The sequence below is a fragment of the Maylandia zebra genome, linkage group LG5, assembly GCF_041146795.1.
Source record: "Maylandia zebra isolate NMK-2024a linkage group LG5, Mzebra_GT3a, whole genome shotgun sequence".
Taxonomy (NCBI): Eukaryota; Metazoa; Chordata; class Actinopteri; order Cichliformes; family Cichlidae; genus Maylandia; species Maylandia zebra.
In genome coordinates, this window is record NC_135171.1 from 19,266,417 (window position 1) to 19,281,100 (window position 14,684).

Consider the following 14,684-nt stretch of genomic DNA (forward strand, 5'->3'; position numbering starts at 1 on the left):
CAGCTGGGCATAGTGTAAATATGCACTATATGTGACATTGCATGTAATGATCATACATAACATAACATTTAAAGTAGAATAAGGGATGAACCAATTTTGCTGATTATACGGGATGTCCCTGCTAAAACAGGACAGTTGCCAACCCTAGTCCTTGGTCAGGGACCAGACAAGACCATTTTAAAAACACCTACAAGTAGAAGTTCTAGAAAACAGTTCATCCTGCCTGGGATAGGGTTACCAGGGCCCTTCCCTGGTGCAGAGTGACTGCCCAAGGGTGAGCACTTGGTCGCCAGTCTTTAATCCATGGCTTCACAGACACCTCCCTGAGGGAGTTGGGCTGCATTACCTGTGTCTGCTGCGTTTTCTATGTTGATTAATTCAGAATGTGTATTTATTTGACCAGTTATTTGTCTGCTTTGCTAATCCAGCCAGAGTTAGGGCTCCGTTTAAACCTGGGGTCTCTCATTGGATTGTGGAGCCATCTCCCTGGCTTACAGCACCAAAAGTCTGAAGACGAGCGGGGACAAGTCGTCCATCACCGAGAAAGAGGTCACTGTGGCAGTTAAGCGATTCCTTGGTGACATATGGATAGGTTCTGTGGCTGCAGTGATGTGGATGCTGTACCAGTCCATTGTGGTGAAGAGAGAGCTGGGCTTAAAAGCGAAGCTCTCGATTTACCGGTTGATCTATGTCCCTACTCTTATCTATGGTCACAAGCTTTGGGTAGTGAAAGAATGAGAAAGAATGAGATTGCAGATACAAGCAGCGGAAATGAGCATCCTCCGAAGGGTGGCTGACCTTTCCCTTAAAGATAGGTTGTGGAGTCTGGCCATCCGGAAAGGGCTCAGGGTAGAGCGACTACTCCTCCACATCAAAAAAAGCCAGTTGAGGTGGTTCAGGCATCTGACAAGGATGCCTCCTGGGCAGTGTTGGTCAAGTTACTTAAAAAAAGTAATCAGTAACTAATAGGGGTGCAACGATATTCGTATCGATATTGAACCGTTCGATACAGTGCTTTCGGTTCGGTACGCATATGTATCGAACAATACAACATTTGTAATTTATTTTATCAATTTTCCTTCTGACGATGCTGTCTGTGTTGAGCGCTCAGTGAATCTGTGTTCGACTACTCCGCCTAGGCTGCACTGTCGAGCGCAGATCCACTGAGCGCTCAACACAGACAGCATAGTCAGAAGGAAGAGCGCAGGGCAAGCTAGTGAGACAGAAGTTAAGCTCTACTTGCAACAGGCAAATTGAACCTCATTCAGATCTGGCGTTTGGAATTATTTTGGTTTTCATGTGACGTATGACCCTGAAGGTAAGCGAGTCATGGACTAAAGTAAAACAGTATGTTGGATGTGCCATGCAATGCTCAATTACATTGGTGTGAACTAGTGTGTTAGCGCAGTTAGCTCGTTAACGTGTTGGCCGTCTAGCCCCATGCACGGAGCAATCGGTGGTAGCTCGTTAACGGAGATTTGCGGTGTTGTGGCGTTAAGGTCATTTCAACGAGATTAACCTGAAAGCACTAGTGGGAACACAACGAATATGACTGCACATTTACGCCGACATCATCCTAGTGCAAAGACAAGTGGAAGCAAACAAAAAAAAGCAAGCATGCTACTAACTTTAGCCGAGTCATTTAGACAGCTGTTAGCACATGATTCTCCTTATGCTGCTGAGAATATAGCCCAGAAGAAGCGGATAGTATAGCTTTTATTTTGGAAAGAGCCATTTCTCTGTAATAAACTCTCTTTTCCAAAGATGAGTGATTCCTCAATCAGATACAGGACTTGCAATATCGCTAGCCCGACGTCCTGGAGCTAGCGATTTTTTTCAGTAGGGCTACCAAAATCTATCTCTTCCCTGCCCGTCGGGCTATTGTAGGAAAAATATATGTCAATGCTTTTGCATTCTTTCAGAAATGTAGCTGGGTAATTATGTCATTGGCATCGGTGAGCCACTGTCAATATGTGACATATTGAAGTCGCGTTTGAATTTGCGCTTGTTTTTTTGCTTTCACTTTGCAATCGTGCGAACTGTGTATAGAGAGCGACAGCACTGATCTGTGAGTGATGATAATTTGTGCACCAATTCCTCTGACATCGTATTATTAATCGTTAGCTTACTATGCAAACATGACAAGTGAAATCTCCCGCAGCTTACACATGTGAGAGGTTGATCGCGCAGAGAATCGCTGAGCTTATGTGAGTGCGTGTGTAAAAGCATTTCAGTTCTGCTGAGCCAAATAAGACAGGTCAGGGTGAAGAAGTGACAGCCAAAGAAAAGCTTACCACAAAACGGAGAAGTTATGACAAATCAGACTATAAGGCAAAAAGAAAGTGCAGCTTTATGGTTTCATGGACAAAAGAATTTCTGTGGCTGCGATTAGAGCAGGGCGATATGGCCAAAAATATTTATCATGATATACATTTGAAAATTTGCGATAACGATATAACTGACGATATAATTGATGCGAGACAAAATACTCCACAACATTACTAGCGCAAAAAGACAACCTTCCATTAATTTTCACTTAAACAAGAAGCTGGTTTTTATGTACATTAAAGCTTTATAAAAATGTAACAGTGCAAATGCAAATTCCTTGCTGAAAGTTTAACCAAAAGGCATTTCCAGTAGAAATGGGCTGACATATCCTGAGCATAACCATGTATAATATCCACTGAAGTTAAAAAGAGGTGCTTTGCAACATTAAACTGTAGTGTGCAGTACGTATTTTTTGGACCATAAGGCACATTGAGCTAAACAAAGCAGTTAGATAAATCAAACTTTATTAAACTCATTCTTCTTGCTTCCTCCACTTCTGTACCATTGATTCATTGATGTTGAATTCTCTGGCAGCTGCTCTATTCCCATGTTGTTGCAGTATATTAATGACTAGCCTTGTATTGTGGATGGATTATCTCAGTTGCTCTCCTGACTGACGTTTGGTCCGTTTACAGCATCCTGCCATGCGATTGCATTTGTCTCTAACCATGAGGAACCTTAGTGTTCATCCTCCAGCTTAGGGTTGCCAACCGTCCCTTAAAATACGGAATCGTCCCGTATTTCGAAACAAAAGTACACGTCCCGTATTGAGCTAATAAGGGACGCACTTTGTCCCGTAATACAGTGAGAATCAAAAGTAGTCTATAAATGTTTATGGAATTAACACTTTGTTTGAAAACATAATTCCCAGCCCCTCTCCTGCTTTGTGACCAATGAGCTGACAGCACACTTATGACAATTCGAGTATGACAATTCAGATTACCGCTCATCTCATTGGTCGAGGAAAGGTCGCTTGCGGAGAAAATACCGGAAGACAACAGATGACCACAACAAGAAGCATGGCCAACAGGGGAACAAACGCCGACTCTGCGGTGCAAGTCTCGGATGACAGTACACCTAAAGCTGGGCAGACACTGTGCGATTTTTTTCAGTCACGTTATTCAGCTCCTGCTCAAACTGCACGATTGACTCGCAGGGGTTAGAAGTTGGTAGGTCACGATGCAGGGTCTCACACTATACCGCCCGATGCTCTGATGCGACCTGAGTGCTCACACTGTGCCTCCATAACATGAAGGTTATAACAGAAAATCTGTCGCTCGCTCTCTCTGTCTTTCACTCACACAGACACACCACCACCATCAACTTTGCTAAATTGCTAATGAAAAACATTGATCAGGCAGCTGTGATTGAGCAGCAGTGTAAATCCAACTATTTTCACGGTTGTTGTGGTCGTGATCATTTTGTGATGCCACATCGAAAAGGCTCGGATGAGCTTTCCAAAGTTCTACAAGTTCTACACACGCTGCACAGCCGTGCTGCGCCGTCTTTTTCACCAACGTTTACGTTTGCGCGTGAGCAGTGTGAGCGCCTGTGGTGACACCCTCACGAGCGATTGATGATCGGGAGCTGGTCGTGAGGTGTTAATCACTTCTCGTTACCCCACGTATACTACACGACGCACAATGAAGGCCAAAATCGGTCCGATCACTCAAAAATCGGCTCAAAATGGGCCAAAAATCGCACAGTGTGAGCCCAGCATTAGAGCAGCAATGTTTGTTCCCCTCAGAGAAAGGGAAGAATGGGAAAAGGAAAACACCTGGCTGGAAAACGTTAATATGGGCATGTGCAATGAATATCAGCGCTTTGTGGCCAGAAGTGTGATAATATAATTTATTTTGTGTAATAAACAACTGCAAGGATAGATGATTACAACAAATTGATGACTAATACATAAAAGTAATACATAGATGAATAATGATGATGAGTTATGATGCGTAATCATGGGAACAAGTGGGTTTACAAACAGGAGCAGCTGATTAGCATTAGAAAAGCTGAAATAATACCTCAACTGAAGCCAATTGTACTAAATGCACTAAATGTGCACTGTTACAAGAATATTTTTCTTTCTATTGTTTTCTATTATTTTAAGTTAAGCAGGACAGAGTTCTTTTAAAGAAAGATTTACTTATATTCTCAAAAGTTAAGCATGACAGGCTTCTGTTTAAGAAGGAGACCTGTTTTACTGTGTTAATGTTGTCATTTTGAGCTAAAAATAAATGGCTAAATGATCATTTGTTTCACATGTGTTCATATCACAAAGAATAGAATATGCATCTACTTAAATCAACTTCAAGTCAAATGGTTAAAAAAATAATTTCACACACAAAAAAGAGCTAGAAAATTCACCACACTGGGAAGGGTGAAGACAACTGGGTCGCCCGGCCCTGGCCACGAGGTGTCCCTTATTTATTTTTCAGGGAGTTGGCAACCCTACTCCAGCTTCACTGTTTATGTTATGCTAACATAGCTGTGTCGCTAGCGATCACGTAGCACATCATTATATACCAGCTAGCCCAACTTCAGTAACCCTACAAACGTCACTGCTGTTTAGTTTCCTGCCTTCATTTATGTTGGAAGTGATAGCAGAGCTGTACGTTTGAATTTTTTCAGAAATCTCTCAGTCAGAACATGCTATATCATGCTTAGGTAACTAGCGAAACTAGCGAGCTAACTTCCGCTAGCTTCCTGCTAACTTCTAACTCCGTTAAATGTAATAAATTTTGTTTTCATGGATGCCTGGAAGTTAAACTGAATTGTTACACCTGGTAAAGCAGCAATGCTGATCGTTTTATTAAAGATGAAAGAATTTAGACAGTTAACTCTCAGTGATGCTGCAGTGTTTGTTTGACCTGAAGTGTACTGAGTTTAGGACCCAGATTACTCCCAGATTTAAGAGCATCTTAGTCCGACAAATACGACAATAACGACGGCCGCTTGCATGTTCTGCAAAAAAAATGTGCTTTGTTGTGTATCTGACGGACAAACACCAAACCAGTTCCACATCACTGAAGTTGCACCATTTTTACAAACCAATTCTGGTTCATCTGTTTCACTCAACAATCGGCCATGTGCGTATGAAAACAAAGGCACTGCGCATGCGCGTTTTACTCATATTCTATCGCGATATTTCATTTTCCTATCGTTGCCTAACATTATACCGGTATTACCGTGAACGGTATAATATGGCCCAGCCCTAGCTGCGATATGATGAGCTAAATAACCAGGGCTGCACATAAGTGGTCCGCAGGTGCGCATTCGCTGTCAAAATAAAAAACACGCACAAGGGTTAGGGTTAAATTTAAAAACTGTACTTTTGAGTTAAAATATATATTTATAATTTTAATAAATGACAAATTAAAAATGCATGAACATTTTTTTGTATCGAAAAAATATCGAACCGTGACACCAAAGTATCGAACCGAACCGAACCGTGAATTTTGTGTATCGTTGCACCCCTAGTAACTAATTACTGATTACTTCCCCCAAAAAGTAATCCCATTACTTTACTGATTACTTATTTTCAAAAGTAATTAATTATTTAGTTACTTAGTTACTTTGTAAAAACACGATTTACAACCTGAATAGATGATAAAGCGATAGAGCTTTCAGCCCAATTCTACTTTTTCTACATAATCCATCATACAAAATGTAATCAAATGGAAAAGTCTCTTTTTTTAACTTGTTTTATCAGTTTTAATCTTTTAACTTTATGCATCAAGCAAAAATTTAATTATATGCAACATTCTCTGACTTGAATAAATTAGCTTAACATTTAAACCTATTTTCTGCACATTCCAGCACATAAAATAAAATATTTTTTGTGTTTACACTCAGTCTTTCAAATAGATGCAAGTAAAACACAGCAGTAAATAAATAAAGTCAAAGACTCAGCGGTCCTGTTGCTCTATTTTCACCTGTAAAGCAGGACTGAGGTAGACGGAGGTTTACCCTGGTGCAGGTGTGCCGCGGTCAGTTGAAGAATCCGCGAGTTTCTCTGTGAATTTCCCATTACGTCGTTGCGCACTCAGTACTTGCTTGGAAGTTTAGGGGGTTTTTTTCGCTGTAAAAAGAAGTTTTCTTCCCACACACGATGGACACTAATGTTTTTGTCACTTTTTATGGAATCAAACTCAAAGTAAGGTCAGTACTTCCACGCTTTAAACGCTGCACGCTCATACTCTCTCCCGCAATCAATATGTGATCCATTGTTGATCTGCACACAGCTGTTGTCACTAATGGCGCACTCACTTACGTCACTGTCGTGAGACATTCTCGCAAAAAATCACGGTTTTAGTAACGCAGTAACGCAGCGTTCCTACGGGAAAGTAACGGTAATCTAATTGCCGTTTTTGCAATAGTAATCCCTTACTTTACTCGTTACTTGAAAAAAGTAATCAGATTACAGTAACGTGTTACTGCCCATCTCTGCTCAGAAATACTGTATTTCACTAATAATAAAGTTTTCTTATTTAAAATAGGAGGAAATGGACAATTCAGTCTGGTATCAAGTAAAAAGTCTTTTTTTCTGGAACTTATCAGGCTATAAGAGGATTTATTTTTTTCTGGTTGGGGTCAAGTTGAACCACTTTCAGGCTCGTCGATGTGTGAAGCTTTTGGGAGGTGAGTTCTGAGCTTTAGAAAGGACTGACTTCGTGATTAATGATTTTAAAAAGAAAACATTATACAACCCATGGTGACCAGATCTGGCACGCCCCCCTTGCCAGGTGTTCCTGATTTTTTTAACTTAAAGTTAGCCTTTTTCTTAGTCGGAGCTTTGTGTGCACTGGTTGCCGCTGCGTTTGTAAGGTAATGTTGTTTGGCCTTGCTTTTTTAAATATATACACATATATATATATATGCACATCCCGAACATGCTCAATGGGTGACATGTCCGGTGAGTATGCTGGCCATGCAAGAACTGGGACATTCTCAGCTGCCATCTGCCCTGAACAATGTGAACCATGATTCATCCGTGAAGCGCACACCTCTCCAACGTGCCAGACGCCATCAAATGTGAGCATTTGCCCACACAAGTCTGTTACGGCGACGAGCTGGAGTCAGGTCAAGACCCCGATGAGGACGACGGGCATGCAGTTGAGCGTCCCTGAGACGGTTTCTGACAGTTTTTGCAGAAATTGTTTGGTTGTGCAAACCAATTGTTCCAGCAGCTGTCTGGGTGGCTGGTCTCAGACGATCTTGGAGGTGAACCTGCTGGATGTGGAGGTCCTGGGCTGGTGTGGTTACACGAGGTCTGCGGTTGTGAGGCCGGTTGGATGTGCTGCCATATTCTCTGAAACGCCTGTGGAGACGGCTTATGGTTGAGAAATGAACATTCAATGCACGGGCGACAGATCTGGTTGACATTCCTGCTGTCAGCATGCCAATTGCACGCTCCCTCATTGCTTGTGGCATCTGTGGCATTTTTGCTGTGAGACAAAACTGCACATTCCAGGGTGGCCTTTTGTTGTGGGCAGTCTGAGGTACACCTGTGCACTACTCATGATGTCAGATCAGCATCCTGATGTGGCACACCTGTGAGGTGGGATGGATTATCTCAATATAGCAGTTGTGCCCACTACCACACATTTGGACTGATTTGTGACCACTGTTTGGGAGGGATGGTTATATTGTGTATCTGGAATGAATTTTAGGTCTCTACGTCCATCCCATGGGGAATGGGAGCAGTAACAAAGGTGTTGCGTTTATATTTTTGTTCAGTGTATATATATATATATATATATATATATATATATATTTTTTTTTTTTTTTTTTTTTTTTTTAAAAAGCAAGGCCAAACAACATTACCTTACAAACGCAGCGGCAACCATATATATATATATGTGTGTATGTATATATATATATATATATATATATATATATATATATATATAGTATATCGAGTTAATCTGTATGTGAAACGGTTCCTCTGCTTGGGCAAAGGGTTCACAAGTTAAAGATTTGCAGTTGGGGGATATGGGACGAGCGTTTGTGCAGCTGCAACCGACCACCTGAACATCCACTTTTCACCTTGCGAAAGCTTTTCACTTTTATTGACGGTTTCCAGGCTTATTGCTCCAGTTTTATTTTTCCAAATACCTTTCAGAGGTAATTATGTCATTTTATTTTCCTTTTTTTTCTTTTTGCAGATTCATACTTTATGCTAAAATAATTATTAAACACAGCGAAAAAGTATAATTTAGTATTTTTCCCCCCTGGTGAAAATTGAGGCTTTGTACCTTAATATTGTGCACATGTACTCTATACTCAGTGAAATTGGATTCAGTTTTATACGATTCTTTAAAAAAAAAATCTGCTTCCATTAACACATCTGAGTATGGCGTTATCAGGTTAAGATACAGTACTGTGCAAAAATCTCGAGCCAGCCCACGTTTTATATTTTATTTCAATCCAGCTTTTAAATTTTGGTTCAAATTGTTAGAGGAGGTCAAGAGAGCGGTACAACAGCGAGTGTCTGCAGTCATCTGTAAAACAAGCTGGGGACTATGTCGTGGTTTAGGGATGAATTTCAGGAAGGGGTGGGGAGAACTTGTTAAAATTGAAGGAATTATGAATGTCGAAATGTGCTGTCAGCCTTAGCCAGTCAGAAAGCATGTGATTGGCAACAGCTACATTTTTCAGCAGTGATCACAAACACACTGCCAGTTCAGTAAAAACACACCTGGAAAGAAAACACAATGTAGCAGTCATGGATTAGCCTCCAAAGGCAGCCAATATCCAAAGAGGAGCTTTGCATGTCCTTCAAGAAGCCTGGAGAACTATTCCTGAAGACTACTTCAAGAAATGACTGTGTTGGAGAATATTGACGTTCACGCTCATTAGATTGGTATAAACTCAGCTTTTGCTTCATATTTCTGTATAAGTTTGCATGTTTTAGTAAATCACTGCACCTATTTCCCAGTTTTCCTTAGAAAATGTATAGAAGTGATGGGTGGATCAAGACTAGCTTGACACTCACGGGAAATAGTCACATGTGGGTGAAACCTGAACGTATGGTGGATGATTCTGATCATGAATTCAGAACTCAAGTTAAACAGTAATTGTAACAGCATTATTAATTCACATTAGTAAGGCAGACTTAAAAGAAATCCAAGTTACAAAGCTTTGCAGTTCTTTGTTTTTTTTTTTTTTTTAAAAATACAGTGCACATGTGAAAAGGACAAAGGTCTAAGGTTAATCTCTAACACAAGAGCAAGTCTTAGACAGAACCTGACAGCAGAGCATGCTGTCCAACCTTGGATTAGTTGTAGTTATTGATATTTAACCCTTTACTTTGATTTTAAGTGTTTTAGTATTTGATATTTACTTTGTGTTTATAGTGTCAAGAAAGACCATAATGTTTAGGGCACATATGAGTGTGACAAGAATATGGCAGCTCATAGAAAAGAGGATGATGTCCGTGCATCAGTGTGCGTGGGAAACTGCCCGGGCTTCAGCGTGCTGTTGGTAAGAATAATATTTGAGGGTCTTTTTTTTTTTAAATATCAAAGATGATCAGTATCATTTTTTTCAATCTGTACATGCCTGAAGAGTGTCTGTATCAGAAGTTCTCGGTTTTATTTGTATGTGTGTGTATATATATGTTTGTTTGTTTTTTAACAGGTGAAGTTCGGAGGAAGAGCAGCTTTAGACAAAGCCCTTTGCTGTCAGCCGCTCCTGTTCGTGCGCTCATAGATGAACAGATCAGCATTAAAGGGCGTTTCCTGTCTCAAAATTATCCTGTCACAGTATGCGCACAAATGCACAGTGAGGAGGGAGATCTGTGGGAGGCGTTTGCTCATTATACAACAAATGCGAGCAGGAGCATCAACTGTGAGTGAAATACTCTTAAGTGCTGTTGGGTGACATAGTAGACAGTTTCTGTAATATATAGATGTCCACATAAATAAAAGCAGCTGGCATGTGGGACATATAAGCAGGGCAATAATGTTGAGATGCTCACTGTGCCAGTGGCAGGGTTTGACTTTTTTTATTGTATTTAAAAACAAAATGGAGCAAAAAACAAACATGCTGAAATTAAATTGAACAAAGTGTTTGTCATTTTAATCTGCAAGCTGCAAGTAATTATTGATAAAAGTCACAGGTTAATATTTAATGTGTTTACTGTGGAGACATCCCGTGGCAGTCATGTTATATTAATTCACTTCAGTTCAATTTTATTTTATTTATATCGTGCACGCCATTTCTTATCAACAGTAGCTTCAAGGCACTTTATATTGTAGAAAGAAAATAATCAGACTCCGTTTTAACAAGGAGACAGTAAAGATTGTGTGAAGAGATATTAACCAGGCTTTTATGCAGGCAGTGTTTCATTTTATTTTTGTCTCTGTTCTTACCTGAATAGTGACCAGCGATCATTCAGTTGGAGGTTCTTATTTAGGCTGTGAGCCGATGGGACTCTTCTGGGCTTTGGAACCTGCACTCAGAAGCAGAGAAGGTTTGAGGCAGGTTTCAAATCCAGCTGCCTCTTATGTTGCGCACTTAAAAATACAGCTAAAGGATTCTTTCATTCATTCTACATTTCTGGCTTCACTGACTGCTTCTTTCTCTGTGTAAATATAAATGCTGATCACAGGCTTAGGAAAAGAAACGTGGAGACGCCATACATAGTGAACATCTCCTTACTGGAGGGCCACACTTCACCCAGTGAGGGGCAGAGCACTGAGCTGGCAGCTGTAACCGTTGAGCGCTGGTACATGGCGCCAGGAGTGAGGAGAATAGAGATTCGTCAGAACAAAATTGTAGGAACATTATTCTTACCCCCTGGTGAGCGTTCACTGAAGTGGCATTTATTGGCAGTGCCTTAGTCAGCAGTCACTGAACTTCACATGCTGATTTCCTGCAGGCCCGGGCCCTTTTCCTGCTATGCTGGATCTGTGGGGAATGGGTGGAGGACTGTCGGAGTACCGCTCTGCACTTTTTGCCTCCAGGGGATTCGCGAGTCTTTCTGTTGCCTACATGGGGCACAAAGACTTACCTGGACCACCAGACATAATGAGTGTTGCCGATTTGTATTTCAAAGTAGGATAACTTTGTCCGAGTTTCAGTGTATAAGCACTGGATTTAACCTAACAGCCTTGTATTTGTTTGTAATGTTTTTGTCACTCTCTTAAAATGTTTTGTTTGGTCAGTCAGCCTTCCAGTTACTTCAAGATCACTGTCAGGTCGATGCAGACAGAATTGGGGTCATTGGCCTCTCCTTTGGAGTCTGTCTGACCCTTCGCATCGCCACTAGGATTGGTGTTAAAGTGCGTCCCAAACTCACCTGTTTTGAAATCTGCCGTATGATCATCACATTGTTATTTGCATATGAAAAATACAAATCTGATAGACAGGCAATTATGAATGACGTTAACATTCATTTGTTCCCCTTTCCAGCCATCATGTTTGATTTGTATTAACGGGCCAGTAGGAAGCCCGCTGTTAGATGAAGATGGCAAGACCAAAACGATTGAGAGGTAATGGCTGGTTACTTTAGATTCTACTCTCAAATCAAATCAAATCAAATCACTTTTATTGTCACATCACATGTGCAGGCACACTGGCACAGCACATGCGAGTGAAATTCTTGTGTGCGAGCCCCACAAGCAACAGAGATGTGCAAACACAACAACACAAACGAGCAAAATACAAGAATGGCCAACCTGAAACTAATAAATATATGTACAATATATAATAGTGTATGCATTTCTGGATGTGTATACTAAATATTTTCCTACGTGTGTGTGTGTGTGTGTGTGTGTGTGTGTGTGTGTGTGTGTGTGTGTGTGTGTGTGTGTGTATACACATTTTTACAAATTAAATAGTAAAAAAAAATAATAATAATAATAATAAAATATATAAAATATACAGAGTTGAATATGTGCAAAACAAGTGGCATTTATATACAGTGTGGAGTGCATAATGTTCAAGTTCCAGTAGTGAAGCTGAGGTGTCTATGACGTGTTCAGCAGTCTGATGGCCTGATGGAAAAAGCTGTCTCTCAGTCTGCTGGTACGGGACCGGATCCAGTCTATTTGAACCGTTCACTTCTGGTGTCACTTATAAGTACAGAGTACTTATAGATATTTCTTATTTTAATGTTGGTTTTGATTTCTGGACAGTGATGCTTTTTATTTTGATAGCGTGGCCTCTGTACACCTCTCCAGTGGATTTTTAACAAAATCCCACATTAAGATGGGCAGTCTAACAAATTTTAAACATAAGGACTGATTATAATAGTGTACTTTGTGGCTCTCTTTTAATCTGGATAAATCATGGTGGTAACTTATGGTGAACCTGATTGGGGCAAGGTTATGTTGAGTTTCAGTGAAATTATGTGTTTACAGTATGCTTTAAGTGCAATATACAGCCCCAATTCCAAAACAGTTGGTGCAATGATTTGCACATTTCATAAACTCCTACTTTAGTCACAATGGAGCAAAGAAAATCTCTAAACTGACAAAAATATGAAGTCTGCTTGAATTTGATAGCAGCGCTGTGTCTCAAATGTTAGGAAAGGGCTCATATTAGGAAAATTACTCTGCTACATTTGTGGGGTATTTATTGACAATCATTTGAAATCAGTTAAACTAATTTGGCTTTGCTGTGGCAACAAACTAACAAGCACCCAACAAACTCTTTATTGGGTGTGTGGAGTGTGTCAGACCTGGGTAACATTTAATTACAGATGATATGTTGTGCTTAATTTCATGACCTTTTTCCTTTTCCTTGCCATGCTTTTCTTTCCCAGTCATTCTGGTACAGAATAATCTTGACCCATAAAAGCCATCTGCTGATTGCACGCATTAACGGTGATACGACTGTATCTGTCGAGTGATCTTGACTTGGTTAGGTGTTGTGAAGTTCTTTTTTTTTTAACCATGGAAATAATTCTGTGATGCACTTTAGCTGCAGGTTTTTGCTACCTCTCTCATAAATTTGTTTTGATTTTATTAATGAAATGCTCTCGTAAAACCTAATGAATTCTACTTGAAAGTCTTAACTTCAATCATATTGAGTCTTTAAACTCCAGTTTGGTGATGTACCTTACAAAAGTATATTGTGGTCCAAAAACATAATTGTAACCTGGACTTTTATCTAGTTCAGGGTCCTCCGTCTACTCCAGGGCTGACATAGTAATCGCTGTTTTTAAGATTTTCACGAGTAGATGTTAACAAACAGTACCATCTCTGTCCTGTTCTGCTCTTTAAGTGACCAGAAACATTGGGAGCTCGATGATCGAGGCCGTGTGAGTTTCAGACATGTCTCTCTGCCGGATAATCTGCCCGCTGAGAACAAACAGAAGGTTCTTCTCTGCCCATCACACATGCATAGAGAAGCACATGTGTATAGAGCTCAGTAATCTCTGCTCTTTATTGGTTTTTTTTTTGTTTGTTTTGTTTTCTCTTATTTTCTTTTTGTAGGTAAAGAACATCACCTGTCCTCTCATGTACATAGTGGGTGAAGACGATCTGTGTGCTGCAAGCACAGAGAATGCAGATGTGGTAAATTAACTTATTTTACTTTAATTACAATTACAGATTACATTTTAAATGTTATGTTGTCCTGTATATATTATTTGGAGACTCTTGATGTCTACTGAAATGTATTAAAACACTCTAAGAATACAACAGTCATTTATAGTCACCTGAATGCAGTTTTGTATATTGTCTGTGTGGACTGACTGCACACTGTTTCATTGTTTACTCTGATCGCTGGTCATCAGATTGAGGAGGCCCTGAGGTCTGCAGGTAAATCCCAGCTGTTTACCCGCTTGTCATATCCCGGTGCCGGTCACCTGATCGAGCCACCCTACGCACCGTGTGCAAGAGTGTCTCTATGGAGAGCCAAACCAGAGAAATGTGAGCTTAAGTTTTCCTCTCATTGTATTTTATTAAGAATACAATATATAATGGTAAATAAATTTGCAGTTGGTTGTTTTTGGGTTTTTTTGTTTGTTTGTTTTTCTTCCCTGCAGTATTCACTCTGTGGGGAGGTCACCCCGCACCCCACGCTGCTGCTCAAGAAGATTCCTGGAAGAGGATCCTAGAGTTTATGGAAACCCATCTGAGGCGGTGAATCTCCACATGGACAATAATCCATCGTTAACATGATTCTGAAATCCTGCATTTGTTTGAGCTGTGAAAGATGTCCTACGACTGGTGTGCAACTTGGGTTTTAAAAAATAAATAAATAAATAAATAAAACTCATTTAAAAACTATTTGGGCCACAAGAGGTCGCTGTTTGGTTGCTATCAAAACAGCCAGTTCAGTATGAGTCAGTCTGCACCGTACAAAGGAAAAGAAAGCTTTCAGCAGTTTAGACCCACAGATGT

At 40.3% G+C, this 14,684-nt stretch overlaps 1 protein-coding gene across 6 annotated transcripts; it reads left to right on the top strand.

Moving 5' to 3' along the window:
* Positions 1 to 6,950: 6,950 nt before the first annotated feature.
* Positions 6,951 to 14,570, top strand: LOC101465433 (peroxisomal succinyl-coenzyme A thioesterase). Of its 6 annotated transcripts, none has more exons than XM_076883946.1 (11): positions 6,951 to 6,969; positions 9,687 to 9,813; positions 9,970 to 10,179; positions 10,712 to 10,811; positions 10,943 to 11,133; positions 11,213 to 11,388; positions 11,499 to 11,615; positions 11,746 to 11,825; positions 13,561 to 13,654; positions 13,773 to 13,853; positions 14,075 to 14,570. In XM_076883946.1, exons 3-11 carry the CDS (start codon positions 10,107 to 10,109, stop codon positions 14,396 to 14,398), a joined length of 1,236 nt encoding a protein of 411 aa, XP_076740061.1. In that variant the 5' UTR covers positions 6,951 to 6,969; positions 9,687 to 9,813; positions 9,970 to 10,106; the 3' UTR covers positions 14,399 to 14,570. The 6 variants fall into 6 exon arrangements, with proteins under 6 accessions (XP_076740061.1, XP_076740060.1, XP_076740062.1 ...); XM_076883945.1 differs by lacking the exon at positions 6,951 to 6,969 and adding an exon at positions 7,118 to 7,155; XM_076883947.1 differs by lacking the exon at positions 6,951 to 6,969 and adding an exon at positions 8,365 to 8,454.
* The last annotated feature ends 114 nt before the right edge of the window (positions 14,571 to 14,684 follow it).

What these genes read in the sequence shown, in the direction of transcription:
- LOC101465433 (XM_076883942.1), top strand. Translation starts at nt 9,858, where the DNA reads ATGATCAGTATCATTTTTTTCAATCTGTACATGCCTGAAGAGTGTCTG. An exon ending in TTGCCGATTTGTATTTCAAA is followed by an intron (nt 11,389 to 11,498) that starts GTAGGATAACTT and finishes TTGTTTGGTCAG; the next exon opens with TCAGCCTTCCAGTTACTTCA. An exon ending in AAGACCAAAACGATTGAGAG is followed by an intron (nt 11,826 to 13,560) that starts GTAATGGCTGGT and finishes CTGCTCTTTAAG; the next exon opens with TGACCAGAAACATTGGGAGC.